Source organism: Ambystoma mexicanum, chromosome 2p (assembly GCF_040938575.1).
Source record: "Ambystoma mexicanum isolate Mex_15411 chromosome 2p, UKY_AmexF1_1, whole genome shotgun sequence".
Lineage (NCBI taxonomy): Eukaryota > Metazoa > Chordata > Amphibia > Caudata > Ambystomatidae > Ambystoma > Ambystoma mexicanum.
This window is the reverse complement of record NC_090923.1, coordinates 1,104,688,575-1,104,713,815: the sequence shown is the minus strand read 5'-3', so window position 1 is coordinate 1,104,713,815 and position 25,241 is coordinate 1,104,688,575. Positions and strand designations below refer to the sequence as shown.

General features: G+C 48.1%; 1 protein-coding gene across 4 annotated transcripts in view; it reads left to right on the top strand.

Moving 5' to 3' along the window:
• Positions 1-25,241, top strand: part of OTUB1 (OTU deubiquitinase, ubiquitin aldehyde binding 1) — a 100,686-nt gene that overhangs the window by 35,669 nt on the left and 39,776 nt on the right. For all 4 annotated transcript variants that reach the window (XM_069645107.1, XM_069645109.1, XM_069645110.1 and 1 more), the window contains one exon: positions 1,370-1,488. In XM_069645107.1, the coding sequence (XP_069501208.1) occupies positions 1,370-1,488 (119 nt within the window). The remainder of the gene's footprint in view (positions 1-1,369; positions 1,489-25,241) is intronic.

The window sequence follows — 25,241 nt, the reverse complement described above, 5'->3', positions numbered from 1 at the left end:
CTCGATGTATCCCCCTCCCTCCCTCAGAAGGCTGCCAAGACATGAGAACAGAGCCCCGCTCTGCGTTATCACGCCTCCCCCGACCCGACTGGAGCCGCTTCAAAGACTTGGAACCCCACTGCAGCACCCAAGGCCGCGGCCAGCCACCTGCATTATTTACAGCGTAGCAGTAAACCTTAGTTTAAACTCAAGCGCCCCCTTGTAAACCCCACAACCCACCGGACTGTCTCAGACCTATGGCCCTGTGCAATCAGGACACCCAACACTTTGACGACACACAGCGAAACATCTATAACCACTTCTAACAAGACAGAAAGACCTGTACCACCCGCCCCAGTCCCCGAAGCTTAGCCCCGCGACCTACGGTCCCGGTCAACAGATCACAAGTAACCCGGCCTCGATATATTATCTCCAGACCCCTCACAAGGTGCATTCCTCCTGTGTTGCATTAACCTATTGAAAGATTTACTAAAGAGAATAGAACTGTAAATGACTGAATGACTGCGGGGTGCATGGCAGAGGGCAAGTAAGTCAGGAAAGGCATTCATCTCTGCCACAGGCCGCCTCAGCACACCAACACCGCCCGGATGAACTCAAGCCGACCTGCCAGGCCCAGCCCAACCCACGAGGGTGACCAGTGACGTCCTCCAGCCAAGACCAACCACACCGCAGCAGCACCTATAGTTAGTCGTCGCCACCCAATCCCAATGAACTTGTGCCCCCTATAGTATGTAGGTTTTGATGACGTTTTTTGTAAATATATACGCCTGTCTTTGCTATTGTCAGACAGAGCGCTCTCGGAGTTTGCAGAGTTCTTTGCATGCCCAATTCTGATCGATAAACTCCCATTTACGCTCACCCGCACTCTGTCTTGGCCTTATTCCCATTTTGGGAGAGTCCTTCATTGTCTCATATTGCGGGGAGGATCGTGCTGTTTGGGGACGCTTGCTTTCACTTTTTAAAGAATACCTATTTAAAACTGACATTAAATAAATAACTAGAACTAAAACATTGAGTGTGAAGTGTTACTTGGCTACTTGTATTTACGAATTTCAATTGTACAGCTCATATTTACCCTTCTTGAGATGGGCCTGGCTGTTCAGTCACACTACCAACTTGTGTAGTACAGACCTATACCAAGCAGATAAGTGTTGTGTAGTCTTACACAGTGCGACTGCACCAATTCTTACCCAACAGTGAGCTTCCGGGGGAAGGTGAGAAAAGATAGAATGCCTTGGAGGAGGTGCAGCTGGAAGTGGGCTTTCCCTTCACATGTGCAATACTTGTGAGCATCTGCATGCAGAGTTAGAACTCATTAAACAATGTCAAAATGTGTTTCTTAATTTCGTCTTTTCCTTTTTGGCTGCAGGATTTACACAAAAAGTACACACATATCCGAAAAACCCGCCCTGATGGCAATTGCTTCTACCGAGCGTTTGGCTTCTCTCACCTGGAGGCACTACTGGATGACAGCAAAGAGCTTGCAAGGTAAATGTGCAATTGATCCAACACGGTAGGAGGTGTGCACCAGGGAACACAGTTGTTAGGCTTGTGCAGTATTCAATAAGTGTAGTTGTGTGGTACTTGGTCTTTTGCTCAACCTCACCACCCAATTGATGGTTTTGGTTAGTGCTCATCATTGAGTGGTTGCCAATGCCAGTTTGGAGTGATATACCCGAAGGTTGACCTGTCCAACTGATTAACCACTTGGTGACAAGCAGGGACTCGCACCTTCAAGGTGAGGGGGGGTTGGGATGGGGGAATTCATGATTGGGGGGGTGCATCTAAGGTGCGGGGGCGCTCGGATACATTGGAGTCCAGGTGGAGGGTATGAGGGTAACTAAGGCTAGGGATGAACGCCCATCTCTAGAATAGAACTGAGAGGGTTGAGGTGTTAGAGATCGTAGAGTAGGATAAGGAATGATTGTAGCGTGTGGGTAATAGGGGTTGGGGGGGGTCGGTGGTGGTGCAACGCCAGGGTATTGGGGAGTCCAGGTGGAGCAATGCGTGGGTAGCAAAGCGTGGCTTAAGGGGAGCACCCACTACAAAGGAGAGTACAGGGAGAGTAATATGGGAGAGGTTAAAGGGCATCAATGGAGCTGAATGGGTTTGTTTTTAGGAGGGAGGGAGTGCAGTTTTATATGTTGCATACTATTCAACCCCAAGTGGTCAACTGCTAGAAAAGATTTCTCTTGAAGCAACCTTTCCTCCAGGACCTCCCAAACATTTTGTATTCTCCTGACACGACTTTTTACAGTGGAGTACAGCCTTCAGCTGCATTCAACTGGGCTTTAGCTCATTGTTATGGAGAAACTGACTGTCAGTACTGAGAAACTTTGTTTCTCTTAGTCATTCGACTTTGTTTCCACTTGTTGGTAAAATGTTATCATTGTGCAAAGTACCTTTCAGTACTGTGCAATGGGGCCTTTGTGTTTAATGGCCCTAGACACCCTCTAAAGAATATTTGGTGAATGTACAATGTGTCTTTGAACAAACTGGTGGCTGTTGGGTAAGAATTGATGTAGTAACTCTGTGAGACTACACACCACTTATCTGCTTGGTATTGGCTAACCCACCTTTGGTATAGGTCTGTACTACACAATTTGGTAGTGTTGACTGAGCAGCCAGCAAGAGGGGTGAATGTGAGCTGTAGCAATAAAATTTGCAAATATAAATAGCCAAGCAACACTTGCACTCAAGGTTTCATTTATACATATTTATTTAACATCAGAATTTTTAAATAAGCATTCTTTTCTTTAAAAATGGCAAGATATGTAACAAATATACTTTTCAGAATCAGCATAAGTTAGTGAATACTCTTTGGATATGCGTCTTACACACTTCCTACACCTAGAGGTGACTTCATTCACAAGGACCGTAATGGCATTTATATATCACTAGTTTTACTTTGCAGATTTGAGGTTGCAGAGAGGAAAGCTTAAAGTAAGGAAACGGGTTAAACAGGTTCTCAATAGATGTGAAGACAACTTAATCTCCCAATGAAATCTAGACAAGCCCTTTCCCAGCAAGAACAGTCTAAAACAAGTTACCACCTCTGAGGGGCAGAAATATCAGTCAATGGACTAGAAGTGTCTGCAGGGAGCCATGACAGCCAGAGTCAATTGGAGCAGTCTATGGAGCGGAGGCACTTCTTAGATGAAGTCTTTCACAAAGTTAGAGTGTAGAAAAATCACTTGTAGGGCCACAAGCTGTTAAGCCTGTGAAAAGCAGAGTTGGTCATGTTTAGTCTACTCATGATGTCTCGTCCTAATATGTTTATAGGTGTCTGTCTAGAGTAGAGGTAGTGATAGATTGTGATCATATATATATATATATATATATATGAGACCTCAGTAAAAGGAACCACTTCCTGAGCACAAGAGAATTCTTGAGTGTTCATGGCATCGCCTGACAACGTAAATATTCCTTCCCTAATGCATGACCTAGTCGCCCCGGTGTTAACAAGAAAGGAAAACGTTTTGTCACCTATCGCCAACCGCAAGGTTGGGTGTGATAGACAGGATGGAACACACAAAGTTCGTCTGTGGGCTGTCCTATTGTGGGTACATGGACGATCCATTTCCTGTGAAGGGGCTAACTCCCCCAGTCATCGGACGGGTACTGTCGCCACTGTGTCCACTTGCATTGGTGCATCGTCATTCTGTATCTGGGCTAGTTATTGTGTGCTCCCGCTAATCTTTGGTGCTTGTAAATACTGTGGTGTTGGTGCTAGCATCTGTGGTACCTGCATCTGTGCTGGTGGTGCTTGCGCTTGTTCTTGCAGCATTTGTTGATATGCACCTTGCGTCTGCCCTTGTGGTTGCTGGTCCTGTGTAGTATAATCTTCTTGGCCCCCTTGATTTGGCTGCTGGCCCTGCTCGCCCCAATTCTGTTGCATCCCTCCTAAATCTGCATACCCTTGAGATGTGCCCTAGCTGCCCAAAGGTCCAGCACTGTGGTGGCTCCTGTCCTTGCCCTGGAAAATCCCCCAGAAAGTCCCCTGGGTTCTGCTGCACCTGTTGTCCATATTCCCGAAATCCTCCTGGAACCCCCCCCCCCCCTTGGTTGAGATGCATCGATGGCTGGAAGCCACGCCCCCTTTGTAGACCTCCCGCTGTGGGCTCCTCTGCCTCATGTATCCTCTCCCCATGGGCCATGCGAACTGTTGTGGTTGCTGATGCTGCATCTACTGCTGTGTCTGTGGGGTGGGGCTGGGTATAACTGTCCCTTCCATCGCATACCATGATGGCTTTCTCTTTACTAATTTCGCTTCATCTGCCTTCCTCTCGTTCCGCTTTTTGCTTAACATCTCCTGCCATAGCCTACAATGATGCACTATCGTGAGCTGTATCTCTGGCCATCCTTTCTCTTCCATCCCTACCAGTTTCTTCAAACTCTTCTGGACTGGCTCTGGTAGTCCCTGCACTAATGTATGATCATCTATTGCTACTGTTTTACACCCAGGCGCTCGAGTTTTGACACGCCAAACCTCTTGAATCACCTGTATGTACTGCACAGGATCTTCATCTTTCTTAATCTTGCGTGACGTAATCTCCCCTATGTCTGACGTGTCTGGGTATTGTGATCTCAATGCTTGCCACAGTCCCGGCCTACAGTTTGCAAATGGTGACCCGTTGTGTGCTGTCATCACCCCTGGGAACTCTGCCCTTTTCCATACATCAGCTGTGTCTCCTAATATCGATACGGAGTCACTTTACGTCACCCACTGCTAATCTGTGGCCAGCTGTCATCTTCTCCATCTTATAAATCCATTTCCCCTCTCCCACGCTCAATGATGGTAATCTACACTTCACATTCTCCTGATCTGTGTTCTTCCACGCTATGTACAGATGTTTCACCCCTCCTCTCTCCAATAAAGGCATTTGTGTGTATGCCGTCTTCTCCTCCGGTGACCTTGTAGTCGGTCTTATTTGTCGAGGCCCTCTCTCGTCAATGTCTGCGCATATATCTACTGGTTCCAATATAGGCACACTCCTGTTATTGTCATAAACTCTAGACAATCCTCTCGAGCAGGTTATGGCTGCTCCCCAGACCTTACTCCTTCATCCTGGGAGATCGATTAGCCTATTAAAATAGGTGCTGTGTGGATGCAAAAGTCGTCCATCTGTTGTCTGAGCCACCTCCACCTTCTCCCTGTGTATGCGTCCTGAACTCCCATGACACCCGTTTGTCTGTCCCTGTTGACTGTAATCAATACTGTTCCCGCCTCTCGTCCCCACTGTATTTGTCCTCGTTTTCAGACCCCTTGTCCATGTTGCTACAAAAATTCATCTGTGAAACTGTCTTCTCGATATCAAATCTGTATTGGGTTTCATGCTAGGATCGATGTCTCTCAAGTCACCCCTGCTTCTCTCTGCCCAGGCCCCTAGGCTTGCTCCACCTCCCTCATTTGCGCCCCTGCCCCGAGAGTTTGTGCTCGGTCCTCCTCAAATCTATTCCTTTCTCTATCCAGTGCTCTGTGTCTTCACTGCCCTTATTGCTCGCTCGTCCTCCTCCCTGAATGCTTGTTTGCTTGCCAGTCTGTCCAACTTCAACTTCTGCTGTTCCCGCTCAGCTAACTTTGGTTTTTCTTGCTCTATCTCCCTCTGTCTCTCTGCTTTCTCCAGCTCTTTCCCTTTTCTCCCTCATCTCCCTTTCTGCCCTCTTCCTTTCTTTAAGCTCTCTCTCGATTCCTTCTTCCTGCTCCCTTTCCAAGTGTTCCTTCTCTTCCTCTTATTCGTTCCCTCTTCCCGCTCTAGTTTCTCCGCTCTCCTTCTTCCTCTATCCTTGCGCTCTAATCTGACCTCCCTGTCCTTCTCTCTCCTATCCTCCTCGTCCATTAGTTCTGCCCAATCTGTCGTGTCGTTGTTCCTCATCAGACTTTTCACCTCAGTCACTTTTTCTGTCTCTCAATTTGTCTTCCCTTGAAGCTTCAAAAGTACCTGCACTACTATCCATTGGTAGCCGCTTATGCCCTCAAGCTCCTCCTTTACGTGCTGCTGCGCCTCACTGCTCGCCCCTGAATCACTAGTTGGCTGCCCTGCGCCTTTTGGCTTCTCCTTTTGTATATGGTTGGGCTTATATATCGGATTTGAATACCCCTCTGCTGTCCTTAGTTCCCTCATTGGATACATCCCCTGTTCATAGTGTGTATCATCGAATGCTACACTTGGAGGGGCAGGGCAGGGGAGGGGTGGAGGGATGGGTTTCTTGTTCCTTCACCTCCTGTTGGTTTAGCATCCACTGACGCCTCGCTGCATCCTCCTCGCCCTCCTGAAACATGCGCCACAACTCAAATATGGCCATGCGTTTCATCAAATTCTTCCCCTTGTAGGTAGCCTGTATGTGTCAATAGCGATTGCTGCACGTCTTTGGAGAAACTTCCACAAGGTGGCCATGGTTTGGTTAATTTACCCCTCAGTGGACCATTCTATGATATATATAGTTTTCTGATGTTTGTTAATCTGCTTAGAATCGCATGCTGTGCATAGGTCCGACATCCAGTGGTCACTGCGGAGTATTGCATTTTGTTTTTCGTAGTCGAAAAGGGGACGTCGACAAGGCGTGTCTGTAACACTATCCCTATAGTGACGTGCGTTGTACCCACAATCCCTCACACGTCGAGGTCCCTCAGATTGTTTTTTTCCGCCCAGCTTCTGGTCGCCTTTCGCGGAGCTCCTAGAGAGACATTGCTAATACTTACCACGGACCTCGGTCCTTAATTATACTTATTATATTGTTAACGATCCCTCCCCTCGACGTTAGCTGTGAAGCTGTTTCTGCGCTGAACAAGTTCTCAACGGAGGGGAAGAGGCGGAGGAGATCCTTCGGCGCTGCCGAACACGTGGCCTGGCCTCGACGGCCAAGATACAGTAGGGAGAGTGGGGGTTCGAACTTTTATCTTCTCTTTGAGAATGTCTTTCTTTCTCCCCTATCTTTCCCTTGGGGTTGTTATCGCCAGCTAATATTGCCTCAGCTATGGAGAGGACACCTTTTAAGTTTTGCCCACGCTGTAGGGGCAAATACACTTGGAAGGATAAACACAAGCTCTGTAATCGTTGCTTGCCCCTCGATCATAAAGAGGACAGCTGCGCGGCCTGCAAGCTCTTGAAACCAAGAACTCTCAAAGAACGAAAGGTTAAGAGGCGGGCGGACTACGCTATGTCGAAGTCAGTTTCCTCACCCGCCGCCGCTGTTACAGAAAGTGACGAGGAGGGTGATAACTCGACGTCAGTCACGGAAGTCATGAACCCCCAGAAGGAGCGCTCGCGCTCCTCGACGTCCGTCCCCGGCCCCCACGGGCTCGGCCCACGCCCTGCTTATGGGGATGAACACCCCGGCGACAAGGACGCACATAGACCCCATAAAACTAAACACACAACCCACGGCTCTTCTTCATCGAGGACGAAGGATCCATCAGCACCGAAGGGGATGCAGGGTACTCCGGCTTCTACCTCAGACCGTAAAGGTCTCAAGCCCCACCCGCAAACGCAGCCGCGACCAGCGATTGGGCTTTCATCAAACACGGGCGCTACCTCAAAATCATCCGACGTAACGCTCCATAGAGCGGCCGTCGAGGAACAACGCGCAACGCAGGCAACGTCGACACCAGAGCCCTCGACTGACAAACTCGTTGTCGAGAGCCTAGCGAGAATTGTCTCTGAAGACAAACGTACGCGGACGACGAAACAAACGTCGAATACCGCGCCGAAAAAGCACAAAAGTAGCCAGGAACAGCCCCTTTCATCTAAGGGCACTTCTGAACTACCGGAGGGCTTTTCAGAGGGAGACGGAAACCTCTCCTCGACGTTGTGGGAGCGTTCTAAGCGTTTTGAAGGTGAAAACACCGATTTCCCCCCTTTAGACTATTCAGGGGTCCCCCATGAGACCCTTGAAAGACTCCATTCTTGTATGGAGAAAATGGAAAGGTTTCTGGGAAGCCAAGACCCACCCACTCACAAGAGACAAAGAGAAATGGCCCCAGGATGACCCTAGAGTCAAGATTCCTAGGCTGTTTCCCCCTTCAGCAGATGTATATGACCTCACTGAGGAGGAGCAATACCTACAGGAAGATGAGGAGTGTTTGGGTGGAGAGGAAGAACATGAGGAAGAGGGGTTCGAAGAAGATCTTTACACTACTGCAGGAGCTTTTGAAGAAGATACAGCTACCTCGCAGCCCTGGCAATCCCCGTCAGTGCAGCCTTGGCAATCCCCATCAGTGCACTCAGACCCTGATGCCTTTCACCCTTCTCCTCTCAAGGATTCACATATTGGGAACTCCTCTCCCATAGATGACCAACCTTCACTCAATGCACTATTGCGCAAGGCAGCAGCGCATTTTGAGATAGACACAGGGGAAACTCTTCCTGACATAGACTTTGTAGAAAGTTATTAAAGAAAAAGCCCCTGTTAGCCAGTCTATTCCGCTCCTGGCTTCTATTAAGAGAAGAATATCTCCTTCCCTTTCCAATCCAGCCTTAGTAAAAGGGGTCAACCCTAGAATAGAAAAGCTCTTCAGCCCTTCATCCTCTGACCCTTTGTACATCAGAGGACATTCTATTCCGGACTCCCTTGTAGTTACTAATACAAGAAAAAGAGCGGGGGTACCACTATCCACTAGTGAAGCACCACCTGACAAGGAGGGCAAGAAGCTCTACGCACTTGGGAAAAGAATCACGACCTCCGCCGCCTTCTCAACTAGGATTGCAAATAACAATTCCCTACTAGCTAGCTACGCAGATGCACAGTGGAGCAAGCTGCGCAGCGAAGCGGAGGACGCACCTGAACCCCTGCGTTCACGCCTGTTAGCTGTAATATCAGAGGGAACGCTTGTAAACCAGGGCATCGTGAAGAACTCCCTAGATGCCGCTGAGACGGCTGGCTGCTCCCTGGTTCAGGGAATACTTCTCTAACACCATGTCTGGCTACGCAATTCAGGTTTTAAGCCAGAAACCCAAGCCTCCCTCATAAATAAGCCCATAGAACAAACACATCTGTTTGGGAAAGCAGTTGATGAGGCCCTAGAACATGCGAAGAAAGAGTTTGATACCATCAAGACTCTTGACCAAATTTCTAGGCCCCCTAACAGACGCGGCTATGGCAATAGACGCTCCTTTCGTGGCCAACGCCAGCAGCAGAACCAGCAACAATTTTACTCTGCTACCAACTGGCCCTCTAACCAGGGTAACACCCAGTTCAGTCAAAGAGGCCAACGGCGCGGCAGAGGAAGAGGTCGCGGCTCCAGCCCCAGAGGTTCCACGCCCAATACCAACAAATGACCCGAAGATTCGGGTCCCCTCCCATGCGTCACCGGTCGGGGGCCGGTTAACATCGTTCCTATCAGCATAAGAGGGAATATCGTCAGACCGCTGGGTATTATCCACCATAGCCCACGGATACTGCATAGAATTCAACGGTTCCCCGAAGTACAGACCCCCACGGAACCAACGCATAACACCGGAACACCACCATTCTTCTTCAAGAAGTAGAAGAACTTCTGAAAAAGAAGCTATAGAAGCTGTCCCCCTATCTCAGGTAACAGAAGGTATTTATTCAGTGTACTTCCTTGTACCCAAAAAGGACCTAACCATGCGCCCTGTATTAGATCTGTGCCCAGCGAACAACTTTGTCAAACCCTAAAAGTTTCGTATGGTGACCTTGCAGGAAGTAATCCCACTGTTATCACAAGGGGATTACATGACAACGCTAGACATGAAATATGCATACTTTCATATTTTAATGTTGCCAGCACACAGAAAATACCTCAGGTTCAAGATAGGGAACAAACACTACCAATTCAGAGTACTACCCTTCGGGATAGCTTCTGCACCGAGGGTATTCACAAAAGTACTGGCAGTAGCAGCGGCCCACCTGCGCAGGCTATCCATCCCAGTATACCCTTACCTCGACGACTGGCTCATAACCGGGGATTCTTACGAGACATGCTTCTCCAATACCCAAAAGACCGTAGAACTTTTGTACCAACTGGGCTTCTCCATCAACGAAAAGAAGTCCAGTTTAGACCCCAGCCAAGTCAAACAATTTTTAGGGGCTCTAATTCAAACAAAGGAAGGCCTCGTCTTCCGTTCCAACGAGAGGGTCCAAAACATGCTGTTTCAGATCCCCCATTATGTAGCAGGTCGAGAGGTGACGGTACGCAAGGCTATGCGCTTGCTAGGGATGATGGCGTCATGTATTTATTTGGTACCTCACGCGCGCCTGCGCCCAATGCAGGAGTGGCTCAACAGCCAGTGGTGTCAGGCCAGCGGACAAAGGGACGATCTAGTGGTGGTCTCGCAGGCCTTAGTTCTCTCGCTGCAGTGGTGGACAAAAGAAAACCTGTTAGGGAAGACTTTTGCCACACCCGCAGTGGAAGCCACTCTAACCACAGACGCATCCCTCACAGGATGGGTGGCTCACCTATCCCATCAGACTGCTCACGGAGCGTGGACTCCGAGCTTAGCATCCAAGCATATAAACCTGCTGGAACTTCTAGCGGTATTCAAAGCACTAAAAGCCTTTCAGGAACACCTACAAGGAAAGACAGTGATGGTCCTCACAGACAGCACCACAGCCATGTACTACCTCAACAAGCAAGGGGGCACTCACTCTCCAGGACTGTCCAAGCTGTCCCAGAATATATGGAAGTGGGCTCTCAAACACAACATGTTCCTACTATCACAACATGTACCAGGGGAACTCAATCTGCTAGCAGACAAGCTCAGCAGAGACTTCCCCCTGCCCGAAGAGTACGAATGGCAATTGCACGAAGACATCGTCTTAGACGTCTTCACGCAATGGGGATTCCCGGAAATGGACCTGTTTGCAACTATAGAAAACTCACAATGCCAAAGTTACGCCTCCAGGTACCCCCAGAACCAGTCCAAGGGGAACGGTCTGTCGATTCAATGGTCAGGGAAATTTGTTTACGCCTTTCCCCCGACTCCCCTTCTCAACAAAGTGGTGCACAAGATGCACCACGAGCAGGTTACCATGATTCTAGTGGCCCCAATGTGGGCCCGGCAGCCATGGTTCGCTCACTTGATGGAGATGTCCCTATCTCCCCCAGTGAAACTTCCCTGCCCGTACAACATGCTGTCACAGGACAAGGGCAGGACACGCACTACCACTTGTTCACCTCTTCTGCCAATCCCAAGTTTCCAATACTAGCTCCTCACCGTCACAAGCTCTGTAGCCCATGTGCAAACCTACTTGTGATGTCACCAAGCTACCGAAGCAGCATAGGTAAATCAAATATTGCACGCACACTGTAATAGCCTGTTACTCCCAAACCACACAAAAAACCCCACAGATGTCTTCCTGCACTCCAGGCAGTGTGTATCAATATTCTCTTGTGATCGAACTGCACCCGCTGTGTCGCCTACGTGTGAAACGCCTCACTCTACGAGACTTAACCAGTCGACTCGCCTTCCGCAATCTAGGCCAGCTCCCATGCTAACCCTCACAGGGATACCGTCATCTATGACCCGAGCTAAAACGCCCAAACCACAGGAATACCTTTTTTATTTACATAACTTTTGTCATCCAAGCCCTAGTAAATAGTCTAGGTTATTCACTAGAACCGTTTACCTCTAAGACCGAATGTGCCCTAAACATAGAAAAGGGACTTCTACCTCAGCTCCCGTCCCTACTCACTATAACACTTCTAAACAATACTTGACAATACTCAACGATACTAAACAATACTCAGTACCCTCCCTCAGACCCACAGTTGCCATTAGACTGGGTCAATACTCATGTTCTGTGCTGTGCTAGCTTCCCGCCCTGGTCTGGGCTGGACAACTCGCTGACTTCGGGCAGGATAATTCACAAGGGGCTCCTGACAACCTGTAACGGGCACGCGTTTTCCCGTCTTCTCAAAATATGCGAGGGTTTCAGCGGCGAAGGAGACATCCTGGTGCCGGGCTGGCGCAGAGAACCATACCTCTGCTACCAACTTTTTGGGAAAACTCCCAGGTATGCCAAAGGGCCAATAGGAGTTTGCGGACTCTCGGAAGGCCCAACACCTTCCACAGGACAAACTGCCAACAGGAATCGGGACAGAAGAAATCCATGAACATCTCGACGTCTTCTGGTTCGCAGTCCAGTTTTGTACCCGAATGACGTCAGAGTGATGCTGCAACCTGGGCCCTTCTCCAGAAAACCTATCAGACCACTGGATTGACTGTAAGGAGCCTAATAACCTATATGGCCACCTATACTGGCTCTCATGCCAGGTGGCTGGCCTGGGCCATCCCCAAGTCACTATAACAATGTTGCAGTATGAGGTTCTTGCCAGGATACTGAACTGTTATTGGCTAGAGCTGACATCCCCGGCCTGGGATCCGCGAAGGTTCTCAGCTCTTGGTGTACCTTTTTAAGGTAATAAGAACGACTGTGTCTGCATTGTGACTTGTGTGTACCGCCTATTCTATGAGCGTGCTTGTTTGTTCCATGCAACACTTGTCTCGCATTGTAACATCTTTGTTGCAAGCTTCTGTCTGGTAGCGTGAGATCTGCTCCCTTTCTCAGCGCTGGTTGATGTCCATTGTCTGCATCAGCTGGGTCACGTGTTCCGAGACAATGATTTGGAGCTGTGCAGCTCTGAATTCTGAAGAATTATTCACATTTATTGCAGTTGGTGCTACGTGTCACGTCTTTTATAGGACGGGTAAACTTCCCCATCCTCTTCAGGAGGTTCCTGAATCGAGCCCATCTGTGAATAAAAACCTCACCAAAAAAGTACAGTCCCTCAAGTAGCGACTCTATCAAAGCACCCTCTCTAGCCAACATTTTGGCTGAACATGGATTTACTCAAAAAGTTAACCAATTTAATCATAAGAAAGGAAGGACCCTCGCCTGGGTAATAGATTTAAACTGCAACGTCTCAGTAAATGACATCATACCTCAGATTTGGACTGACCACTACCTTATCACATTTGAGCTCAATATGGACACACCACACAACAAAACCTGTCCCTTAGCACCCTCATGCCCCACCAGAAACTAACGTAACACATGGCTGAGGCAATCGTGCTCCTTCTCATCCCTACCCTTAGCGCACTATCTAACAAAAACCACCCTAGCGTCCTAGTAGATGCCTATAATTCATCTATGCTCAAAGCAATTGACTTAGTAGCACCTCTCAAAATGCGTAAAGGGAAAGAGCTCAGGTGAACTCATGGTTTACCCCAGAGCTCAAAGCACACTGCTCTGAAAAAAGAAAAGTCAAAACTCTATGAGGAAAAAAAACAACTTAATCTTCATCTCTGCTAAAGACAAAAAAGAGATTATATCCACCAAATGCGACACCTACAACAATGGTATAAACCAAGCAAGCTCCAGAACCAAAAAGCTTTTCACCATCTTGCGAGAAATGGAATCACCCAAACCAACTTCGGACACATGCCTAAAAGACAAACTCTGGTGCACGGACATCCAAAATGCCCTAACAAATAGAAAATCTACAGACCAAAATAGCGAGCGGACAAACGTAAACTACTTACTAACCAAGCTTCCACCGTGCCCCCTACTGAAGTACAAAACCATTTACCATCGACCCCACAGCCTCTTGGCTTCAAATTATCTGTTTCAGTACCTGAAGTACAGAAAATCATAGCCTCCTTGAAACCATCTAACTGCCAGGGAGACAGTTGCCCAGTTCAGATCATCAAAGATGAGGCAAGAGACTTGGCACCATTCATTACCAAACTCATCAACGCATCATTCTCCAGTGGCACAGTACCTAGCAATCTGAAGGAATCCTGGGTACACCCCTTACTCAAAAAAACAAACCTTAGACCCCACCATTCCCACGAACTACAGACCAAAGACCACGGTCCCATTTCTATTATCTGGACATGGTTGCATATCTGCAAATCCAGGCCTACCTTGAGGTCCACAAACTCCTGGGAGCTTGGCAATCTGGCTTCAGACCACAACACGGGACAGAAACTGCCCTTGTTGATCTAAGAAGTCAGATTGACTACCTTAAGGACAAAGGCAAGATTGCTGTCCGGCTCCTTTTGGACTTGTCAGCGGCGTTTAACTTGGTTGATCACTAGGTACTATGTGATCATTTGGCGACAGCTACCTGCTTCTCCAAGTCAGCCATCACATGGATTCAATCGTTCCTCAACAGGACCATGTGAGTCTTCTCGCCTACCACAGCATCTGGCCCCATATTCATCACCTGCGGTGTGCCCCAAGGCTCCTGCTTCTCGCCCACTTTGTATAACATCTTTACAAAGCCGTTATTTGATGTACTGGACCGTCTGGGTGTTGCCTACACTAACTATGCAGATGACACCCATATACTCCTACCCCTCACCAGGCATCTATGACACAAACCCACGTCGCGTGAACGGAATTCACACCATCATTCAGGCATGTATGGCCGTCCATGGCCTATGCCTGAATGATAAAACAGAACTTTTACTAGTAGGCTCCACGGCCAATTTAAATAAATAAGTCCTAACTATAACGCATTCAACATAGATGGTAAGAACATGACTATTGCCAAAGCAGTAAAGACACTCTGATTCTACTTCGATGCCACCTCCAACCTCAGCAAACCAGTAATTACGACCGCCTCAGCCAATGCCTACACAGGCAAACTGATAAGAGCTTGCAGACCCATGCTGTCCACAGAAAGCTGCCTCACACTAGCCAGAGCTCTCATAGGCTCCAAACTGGACTATTGTAATACTTGGGTGCCAACAAAATGGTAATAAACAAACTTCAGACTCTGCAGAACAATGCACTCAGAGCTGCCTTAAATATACCCAGAAATGAACATATTTCTGCAACAAGGAAACACAAATGGCTCTATAAACGAAAAGATCAACTCCAAACACTGTCTCACCTTCAAAGCGCTGAATCATACAGCTCCCCCTTACTTCACTGAAAAACTCACTCGGAGATCTTCCACACATTACCAGATCCACCAACACCTCTTGTCTGACGGTCCCAAGGTACAATCTAAAAAGATCGGCGGATCTAGTTTTCCGGTACTAACCTCCCAACTCTGGAATTCCCTCCCTTCTGACATCAGGGCCATACAAGTATTTGACAACTTCAGGAGAATCATTATCTCCTGAATACTCCGCAAAAACGAACCTAGTGGTGTCTAGCTCCCAACATGACCTCTTACCACACCCACATAACTGGAACACACCTTCCCTCCTCTTTTGCAACCTCCTCACCGCTGTCTTTCTCCTATATTGCACCCTCTACTCTTAGCACACCACATAGCCGTTAGAGTGGGTGCTATCTACTGTATCTAGCTCCTTTTCATGTGTACACATGTTACCTGTCTGTATCCTGGCTTTGTTTCTTTTTCAAGGATGTGCGTACTATGTTTGTCCTATATGTCTGCCCTGTATATGTAACCTTGTATGAAAAGCACCCAGATACCCCTGGGTCAGGCGCTCCATAGAAATAAACAAACCCAACACCAGAGAGCCTAGTACGTCCAAACAGGCTGCTTATCCAACCATCCCTTCAGACAGGGATGATGAGTTTTTCAACGCTTGGGCTAGGAAGGTATTTTCTGCCGGGAGCAAGGCTCTCCAGTCTGCAAACGCCACTTGTGCCTTGGCAAAATGTACATTCACCCTGTGGGACTGTGTAGCTATGGCGGCTGACCATATTCTTGAAGGGGATGAGAGAGACGACTTCCTGAATATTCTAAGACGGTAAGGAGGCTATGTGTGAGTCTCTACAATCGGGAATGGACTTGGCTGATAGTATCATCAGAGCCATAACGGCAAGCACGGTAATACGCAGGTTTGCATGGTTGAGCAACTCTGGTTTTGCACCGGACGTGCAATCCAGATTCTTAACAGGCCCTTTGATGGCACTCAGCTGTTTGGCAGCAAGGCTGATGAAAGCCTAGAGAAGCTGCAGACCTCTAGCAGCAGCCAAATCCCTTGGAGCTGCCATCAGACTGCCACAGCTATCTCACCCCCAGTGGATTATCCCTTGTACTCCTCAGTTGGAAGAGCCAGAGGACTGGCTAATCAAAGCGGTCAAAGAAGATTCCCTAGTGGTGGACGCGGGAGAGGTGCAAAGTCTGCACAAGGAACGGCTACTTTACCATCAGCCGCAGCTTCAGCTGCCTCAAAACCTCTGCCATAAGACCCCGGTGGGAGGCAGACTCTTGCAGCATCTGCGAGAATGTCGGGTTATTACTTCAGGTCCGTGGGCATTGCAAACAGTAGCCCAGGGTTACTGCCTTCCCTTTCGAAAAAGGCCTCGAGACCATCCGCTGGAGAGCCACTCATTCAAAGTTCTGGATCCGTTCCTTTTACGGTAAACTTTGAGCCTGCTAGAGGAAGGTGCTATAGAACCAGTACTTTTTTTTTTTTTAAATGGAGAGGAACTAGGGGTGGTACTCTCCTTATTTCCTAATTCCCAAGAAGGACTGAGGATTGAGACCCATCTTGAACTTGAGATGCTTGAACAGGTTTCTCAGGGAGGACAAGTTCAAGATGGTCACACTTTCTCAGATCCTTTGGGCCCTCCAGTTCCAGGATTGAATGGGGTCATTGAACCTTCAGGATGCTTACTTGCATGTGCCTACCCATCACAAGCACAAAGTCTCGGCATAACTTGCCACTTTCTCCACAGGTTGAGCTTCTACCTCAATTACAAGAAGTCTGACACAATACCATCTCAAAGACTGCAATTCAACAGAGCAGTCCTGGATGCCTCATTGGGGAAAGCCTTGCCACCCGAGGAGAGGACCCAACACATTCTGCAGATGGTCACCAAATTCCAGAGTGCCCAGTGTCTTCCGGCCTTCGATTTTCTTTTAGGTTGCTCTGCCTAATGGCATCCTGCATTTTCCTGGTGCCAGAGACTCGCCTGAAGGTGCGATTTCCCCCCAATGGGCTCTCGGAACACAGTGGTCTGAATTCTCAGGCAAGATGACAGACCTATTTCAGGTTCCGACCAGAGTCGCAGAGAATCTCCTGTGGTGGGCCTGCAAGGACAGAAGGGGGAATAATTTTGGTAACCATGGCCTGAAATGACAGTAGTTGCGGATGCCTCACTCACAGGTTGGGGAGCCCATGCCAATGATCTGACAGTCAGCGGTCGTTGGTCTTCATCAGAGTCCAAACTACGCATCAACCTTCTGGAGCTGAGGGCAATCAGACCAGCGCTGAAGGCCTTCCTGCCCTCTGTACAGGGAAAGAATGTCCTGAAAATGAATGACAGCGCAGTGGCCATGTACTGACACAACGAGAGGTGGTGTAGGGTCACTACTACTGTTCAGAGGGCCAATGCAGCTCTGGTTCTGGGCAATTCAAGAAGGAATCTCGCTGTCAGCAGTTCACCTAGCAGAAGAGAACACAGCGGCAGACGCTCTTTGCAGCCAGAACAGTGTCTCCTACGAGTGGGAACTAGCTCAGGAAGTCCTTCAAGAGGTAGTCAACCTTAGGGTAACCCTTCAAGTGGATATGTTGGCTACCATTGTCAACTGGAAGTGCAGACTGAATTTCCCCCAAGAGGAGTGTTGGGCAAGACCGTATGCAGTAACCCTGTGGGAGACTGCACCAGCCTTGTCCTCTGGGCAATAGGTAACCCAACCTTTGGTATAAATTGGTAGTGACTGAGCATCCAGGCTTATCTCAAGAGGAGCCAATGTGAGCTGTAGGGTTGCAACATGGTTTCACAGTGACAAGTATCCAAATAACACTTATACTCAAGGTTTCTTGATTAAACATTATTTATTAATTTAACAGTCGGTTGAATAAGCCTTCTTTAGAAGGGAGCACATGTGTAACTTAAATACACTTCAAAATATACACTCTCAGTTTCAATAAATCAGTAGATACCCTTTGGGGATGGCACACACACTTCCTGCACCCTCAGGTGACTTCAGTAAGTAGTACACTGTGGACATTTATGGATCACTGGTACATTTAAGGCAATACTGAGTTTCGTGTTTCAAAAGGAAAAGAGGTTAGGGGAGGAAACAATGTTTAACGCGTTTCTCAAACAGGTAAGCACTTTTGAACCCACCCAATGCAATGCAGATTAACCCTTTCCAAGCTATACAAGTAAAGAATCTGACTTTTTTGAGGGACAGATCAAAACACAAAGTCAGAGGTTAGAAGAGTCTTCTCAGGGAGCCAGGACAGCCAATGTCAATAAAGCAAAGTCTAGGGGAGCTGAAGTTCTTCTCGAAGGTAAGTAAAGTATTGCACAACGTTATAGAAAGTTTTTGTTGAAAAAGAAATCACTGTTGGGCCACAAGCCGGGATGCTTGTTGAAGGCAGAGCTGCAAGCAACTCTACAAACAGCAGTAAATGCAAGTCTCAACTGAGAGCAAGCAAACTGCACAGCAAGAGGTAAATACTCCATAATTCACAGTACCTTAGGTCTGAAGAAATTGGTTCCAGCTGGCTTCTGTTCCTGGTGTAGTATCGCAGATCCTGTTGTTCCTGGGCCTCAGTTGTGGGGACAAGAGGGAGGACGTTTGGGGACTCTTGCACTATGATTCGAAGGTCGGCTACAGCAATGGGCAAAGTTCAGATCAGCTGCACTTCACGGTTTCAGCTTCTCGCGAATGGCACCACTGAAGTTCTTGAACACCGTTGGACTTTCCTTGCTTCTGGGGTCCAGCACTCTGAGGTGACTCAGGCTTGGTCAGCCCTGCTTCTAGGGTGTCTGGAGAATCTTCGTGGAGCTCGGGTCCGGAACAGTGTACGCGATTCTGGTGTTCCTCTCCCTGGCACTCAGTTCCTGCAGCAGCAATGGGGAAGTACAGCCAGCTCCGAGAGGATTTCCAGATGAGTTCGTCTTGGGGTCGATTGGTCCCACCAACCCAAGAGGAGAAGTCGTTGTTTGCAGGGCTTCTGTAGTCAAGGCGAGTTTGGAGCTTCAGCACTGCAGCAGGGCTTCACCGGGCAAACCAACAGTCCAGGAGTTGCAGCAGACGTCTGTTCCAAGTTCTTCGGATTCCTTCGTCCAGTGATCGACTCTGCCTTCCAAGCAAAAGACCATGCCTTTTATGCAAGTCTCTCCCATTTGCAGCTTTGCTGTCGCTCACACAGCATGGTGGCTGTCATTGACGGGCAGCCAGCCAATCACCTTTGGGTGCATTCCTGTAACCAAGGAGACTAAGCAAAGGGAGTTTCGGGAACCTACCTCGCTTCCTGCCCTGCCACATACTGGAGCCAGAGGCGGGCTTCACCAGTGAACCCTGCCAAAGACAAACCGAACAAAGGGACCAAACCTGGTTTGGCGCACAGAGTAAATTGCAAGAAGGACCTTTACAACAAGAATTGGCGAACAAAGGACCAGGCCATTTTGACAAAATGGGCACCCATGAGTACAATACTACACAATAGTAGCAAAACGTAAACCACTGCCACCAGCCATTAATTGTAGAAAGGGTAACATAAAAATGTTACACGAGAAAGTAGACAAAGGGGATAGTAAGTAACCCCTCCAGCACTCTAGTGTGTGCTGGGTCTACAAAGTTACAAATGGTAAGTAAAGTCAATTTCACTTTACTGCTCTTGGAAACAGTATTTTATCCAAGATAAGGTATTTAAACCTTTGGGAAATCTAAGACTTCCCTGTACCACTGCACTGAAGGAGCTGTGTGTCACAATACAAAAAAAGACAATGCCTATGGAGTTTGTCAGACTCCAAAAACAAAAGAAACCGTGTTCAAATCAAAGAAAAATACATGAGCATGGGGAAAAGGTCTTGCTCTCTCCAGGATAGAAATTAAGTCCTAAAGTCCAGCAAAAGAGCTGGGGGGGAGGGAGTCTCCAAGGTAAAAGGGAATTGGCACATTTCTGAGAATTATCCATAACAAGGAGCTTTAGGAGACACGTTCGTAGTGGAATCTGTGAGTTTCCACTTCTGTACGCATTTCCTCCAGATCCTAATTGCCCAGAAGGACATGGTATCTGGACCTTCTGGACACTTCCATCTGCCCTCCAATGCGTCTTTCGCAAAGAGGACCTCTCGCGAGAGGAGGGTTGGGTTCTCCACCCAGAGGTCAAGACACTCCACCTTCACGCATGGTTTCTGAGAGGTTGATGAATAAGGATTGAGACCTCCTGGATGAAGTAATCGAGATTTTGCTTTCGGCCAGAAGGCCAGCATCAAAATCCTTATACCGCTTACATGCTTATATGTAGGGAAAAGAATGTGGAGCCTTTTCAATGCAATATATATATATATTTTTTTTGTTTGCATTTGTCAAATCTGGGGCTACAGATCGGAACAATGAAAGGTTGTTTGGTAGTGCTTTCAATTTTCAAGCGCACATCGGGAGAGGTATTTTATTTGAAGACTGTTAATCATTAAATTTCTTAAAGGGCTCACTAGCGTGTTCCCTCCTACACCTTTCCAAGTACCGATTTGGGACTGTGGTTCTGGAAATGCATTGGAGGGACAGGGCCTCCCTGTCCTTGTCCTGTAGTCCTTTTCATTTGTGTTCTGTATTGTTTTCTGCCCAGGAGTCCATGTGGGACTCCTGGCAGTGCAGCTCTTCCTGTTTTTGGTTTAGTGTACAGACCCCTGGGATACCCTTATGGCACCCATGGGTGGGGGTGCAACCCTGTGCCCCTAGTGTATGTTTTGGGATACACAGGCCCTGCCATTGGAATCAGTTGATTCCTGATGGGAAACAAGATGGCCCCTGTGCTTTCTATTGCCTGTTACTTGTTTTCCCAAAGTCCTGGGAAGCCCTGACTCTGTCCCTTCCCCCTGACTGGCTGTTGGGTGGAAGTTCCATATATGGTGGTGTTGTGAAGTCCAGGCCAGACTGGCTGGAGCCTTCCCAGTGACTGTATGTTGTGGGTACACCCTGTGGGTGGGACCTGGGTGAATGGAATTTGTGACCAGTATGCACTTCTTTTTGAGGATGTCTGGTTTCTGGTATGAGAGACTGAGGCAGCCCTGACCAAAACTGGCATGAATGCAGTGTGTAATGTTGAATGGCTGGATACTTGTCCCAATCCACATTCCTTGTTGTCAGTGTCTGAGAGGGAGGAGTATGGCCTGAATGCACTTTATGCCTGATTGGCTCACTGACTGCATGAATGCCCTTCTGTACGATTGGCTGCTTAGTGTGACCCAGCAGTGGGGATGAGAGACAGAATAGTATATCTGGGAACCTCTCACCACTGGAAATTGTTCAGAAGCTGAGTTGACACTTGAAGAGTAAGTGGAACTGCTTATCCTGGAAGAACTGCTGCATTTTCTTCGACCCGATCCGAAAGCTGTCGAGGACTGATCCGAAAGAGGACCTGGTTAGGCGCCCTCTTCCCATGCTCCGAGGTACCATCGAGCACCGCCAACCTTCGCCGAAGCTCCCTGGAAGTCAGACCCTCGAAAGGCTGCTGACCGGAGATGGGGGACTGCCAAGGAGAACTAAGTGAAGCACCCCGACATCGACGCTGTTTAAGTCCATTGCCGTCGACCAGGGTTCGGAGTATCGCTGTAACCGCTGGAGGCCCATCGAAGCCGTGTTGCCCAGAAGAGGGGACCGCTTGACGCCATGCCGCTAACGACCGGAAACGCCCGCTCCTTTGTCTAAGACTGTTGAATCGAAGGACTCCCTTGTCCGCACCGTCAACCGCTTTATCCCGCTGGAGAAAGTAGAGGGCGCCGAGGAGAATCCACCAGTGGGTTTCCCCACCTCCCAAAGACCACAAAGACTTCAACGACTCAACGCCCTTGCGGACCACAGTTCTTCAGAAACACTTTGCGGTCCTGAACTATCCATCGCCGAGGTGCCCCACACACCTCATCTTCACAGGACGTCGCCGACGAGCACTGCCTGGATCGACGCCGTGGACTCGGCACCCTCTAACTTTTCATCGACGCCGTCAACGCCAAGTTCATCTTCTTAGACGCCTCTTGATGATCCACGGTTCTTGCTTTAATTGGAGTCACTCAAGAAGGATCCATCAATGCCTCTTCGAAGAACTCTGCTCTACTACGGACATTGGGGGGTAGAAACATTATAGAAGGAAATAAAACTTCAATATATGGACTGGGCTTGTGTTATATCTTTATTTTACAGGTTGCCCAGGTGGGGAGATCGCCACACAACTGTGTTTAACGGTAGAGGCCAGTATTCTGCCAATTGTTCTAACCAACTGCTTTTCTTCTATGTCTATTGTTGGTTGCCCTTATTAAGTGACTGTGTCACATTTGACCAGAGTATAGTTGATGCACTTTAATGAGAATTGTGGTACCACTTTAGAGCTTGTACATGTTTACCATTGTTGATTTTCTGAGCACAAAGTGAGTTATTGTGATAGTGTACATAACCTTGAATATTATATAAAGACTGTTTTAACTAATACATTGTGTGGACATTATTTTGTGGGGGCTTGGGGACTACACTGTACTTAAGAACCAGCCTGCATCAACTCCTGAGAAGCTAGGCCTTGATTGCTCGACCAGCGCTATCCTATAGAGAATCTTGGCTGGGGTCCTCTGTGCCTCTCCTCTGCCATATAGAGAGCAGAAGAACAGAGCCCCCCCCTCCAGTCTTTACAGGGACCTTAATATTGTGTTGAAATTTCTGATGTGTGCTCACTTTGAGCCACTTCATTCATGTCCACTTAGACTACTAACTTTCAAAACCATTCTGTTGCGTTGACATCAGCCTGCAGGGTGACTGAGTTGCAGGCCTTATCTAGTAAGCCTCCATTTACAATTTTTTACAAGGACCTTGTACTTGGGGTTAAACCTTCTTTTTTGCCAAAAATGGTATCAGATTTTCATTTATCCCAGAAAATGTATCAGCCTCCTCATCCTGGCAGGAAAGAGGAAAGGCTGCATAGGCTTGATCCCAGAAGGCCTTTGAGCTTTTACGTTTCATAAATGTCAAATGCGTCAACATGGCCAGCTTTTCATTGGGTAAACTGTACACAAACTGGGTCTTCCAGTTACAAAACAAACTTTGTCCAGATGGAGAATTCTTGCTATTACAGAATGCTATAGATTGGCTGGGAAAGATCCCCCAAAAGGCCTGAACTCATTCCACAAGGGGCATGGCAACTAAGAAAGCCTTCTTGTAACAGCCCCACGATGCCCCAGGGCCGGCTGTGCGCTTTATAAATGCAAAAAATAAATATAAATAAATACAATCTTCTGCTCTGCAAATGGGATGCCTATAAGACATTTGTGCGGCAGCCACTTGGTCTACCATTCACACATTTACTAAACATTACTGTCTGGATTCATCCTCTCTGCCCCTTCCTACCTATCGGAAACCATTCTCAAGAACATCTCGACACGCCCTGAAAGAAGCCACCATGCCAACCAGCTCCTAGTCCCATCTTTCAAACGGGAAAATGCCGGCGGCATTGGCTTCCCATACATTGCACCCAAACTCTGGAACCCCCGTCCCAATTCTCTCAGAGCTCCATATTTCACAAATCCCTCAAGACCACTCTGTTTAACTAGCCACTGCTGGCCTTCCGAGCCTCCATACAGTCACCCCTACACCCTCCAAACCGTAATGTGGACTGGGATCCTCATGTAACCTCCTTCCCATGTCATCTCTACTGTGTAACCACCTTTAGGAAAGGTAGTCATGACATTCTAATTGCTATGTAACTACGAAGCGATACTATGCACTGTATCTGATGCTTGCCATGTAACCACGAAATCTCAGTGGCACGATGCCGAAGGGTTGTTGCATGCTTTAAAAATGCAAATAAATAAATTAAATCCTCTAGCCAGGAAGGAGGATTTGGGAAAGCTGTCAAGTCTGAAAAATCTTACTCCCTCCTCCAAAAACTAACACTGCTTTGGGAGTCTTAAGATGAGGAATACATTGGAGGGCACAATCCATTTCAAGTTACTTACCCCTGGTAACCTTCTTTTGACTGGATGTTCCTCCTACGTATTCCAGCCCACCCCACTGTAGAATTTGCAGGCATTACACTTTACGCTCTTTCAAAGTCTGGTATTGTCTGAGACTCTCTGATGCTGGTATTTTCTGCAAGAGGAAGGCGTAAAAACAGAACTGAAGCGAACAGGTACTGTGTGTGATATATATATATATTCAATGACATAGACTCCGAGATGCAAGCCCTTAAGGGACGTCTAGCGCATCGACGCACAGCGCCATCTGCCGAATCTTTTTCTCTGAAGCTGAAAGGGAAGATATCAAAAACTGAGCAATACGTGGGAGGAACATCCAGTGGAAAGAACATTACCAGTGGCAAGTAACTTGCTCATCTCATGCCCAGTGCAATCGTAATTCCGTATCCCTGGTTTCCAGTAGGGCCGAGTAGTAGATATCAATCCCTTGGCACTTATGTGGGAGCCTAACACTCATTCAAAAGTCGTTAGTGAGCGACTCAATTGCACATTCCATACAGTCTGTGAGAACCCCCTCCACCCCCGCAGCTGCACATATTTAAAATTAGACATTATTCCTTCCCCCAACTTATCAACTGCTGCCTTAGTAACAACTGCTGCCTTAGTAAAAGAGCCATCTTCCCATAACTGTCCTGCCCATATCCGACCCCTCTCATGGCAGTGCTGAAAACGAAGGGGATCATAAGTTTTGTCCCTTATCAGAGGAGTAGAATGCTCTGTGCAAGCGTGGCTCTGGGTAAGTGCAAGCAGGCATTGGAGATTTACAGCCCCCAAGTACACTGAGGCAGAACAGGGGTGGCTGGTCATAGAGGAGTCCGGTACCCGGTGAGGCCCTTTGGGTAGCCAGGCCACCAGTCAGGGCAACAGACGGGCAGGTCCGAAGGGGTGAGAGAGAAAGCAGAAGAGAAAAGGAATGTCTTGAGCTGCTTCCAGAACTTCAGGTGGTCCGGCTCCAGTTTGAGAGGGGCAGGAAGGGCAACCCAGAGGAAGGCACCTGCAGAGGAGAGAGATCTACCCCCACTCTCTGCCTGGAGAAGTGTTTGACCCTCAGAGATTGAGGAGGCTGAGTTAAGGGCTCGAGAAGGAAGGTGTATAGGAAGAGGGAGCTGGATGTAGTGTGGGCCCCGGTCCCAGAAAGCCTTGTGGATGATGCAGATGGTCATGAACTTGATTCTTGCAGCTGCTCAGAGCAAGTGGAGGGATTTTAGGGCTGGAGAGATACGGTCCTTGGGCTTGAGGCCGAGGACAAGTCTTGCCGTCCTGTTTTGGATTAGCTGCAGATGTTTTGGATTAGCTGCAGATCGCATAGAGTACAGGAAGGAATATTGAGGCTGTTGCATTAGTCCAGCCTTGAGCGAATCAGGGCTCTG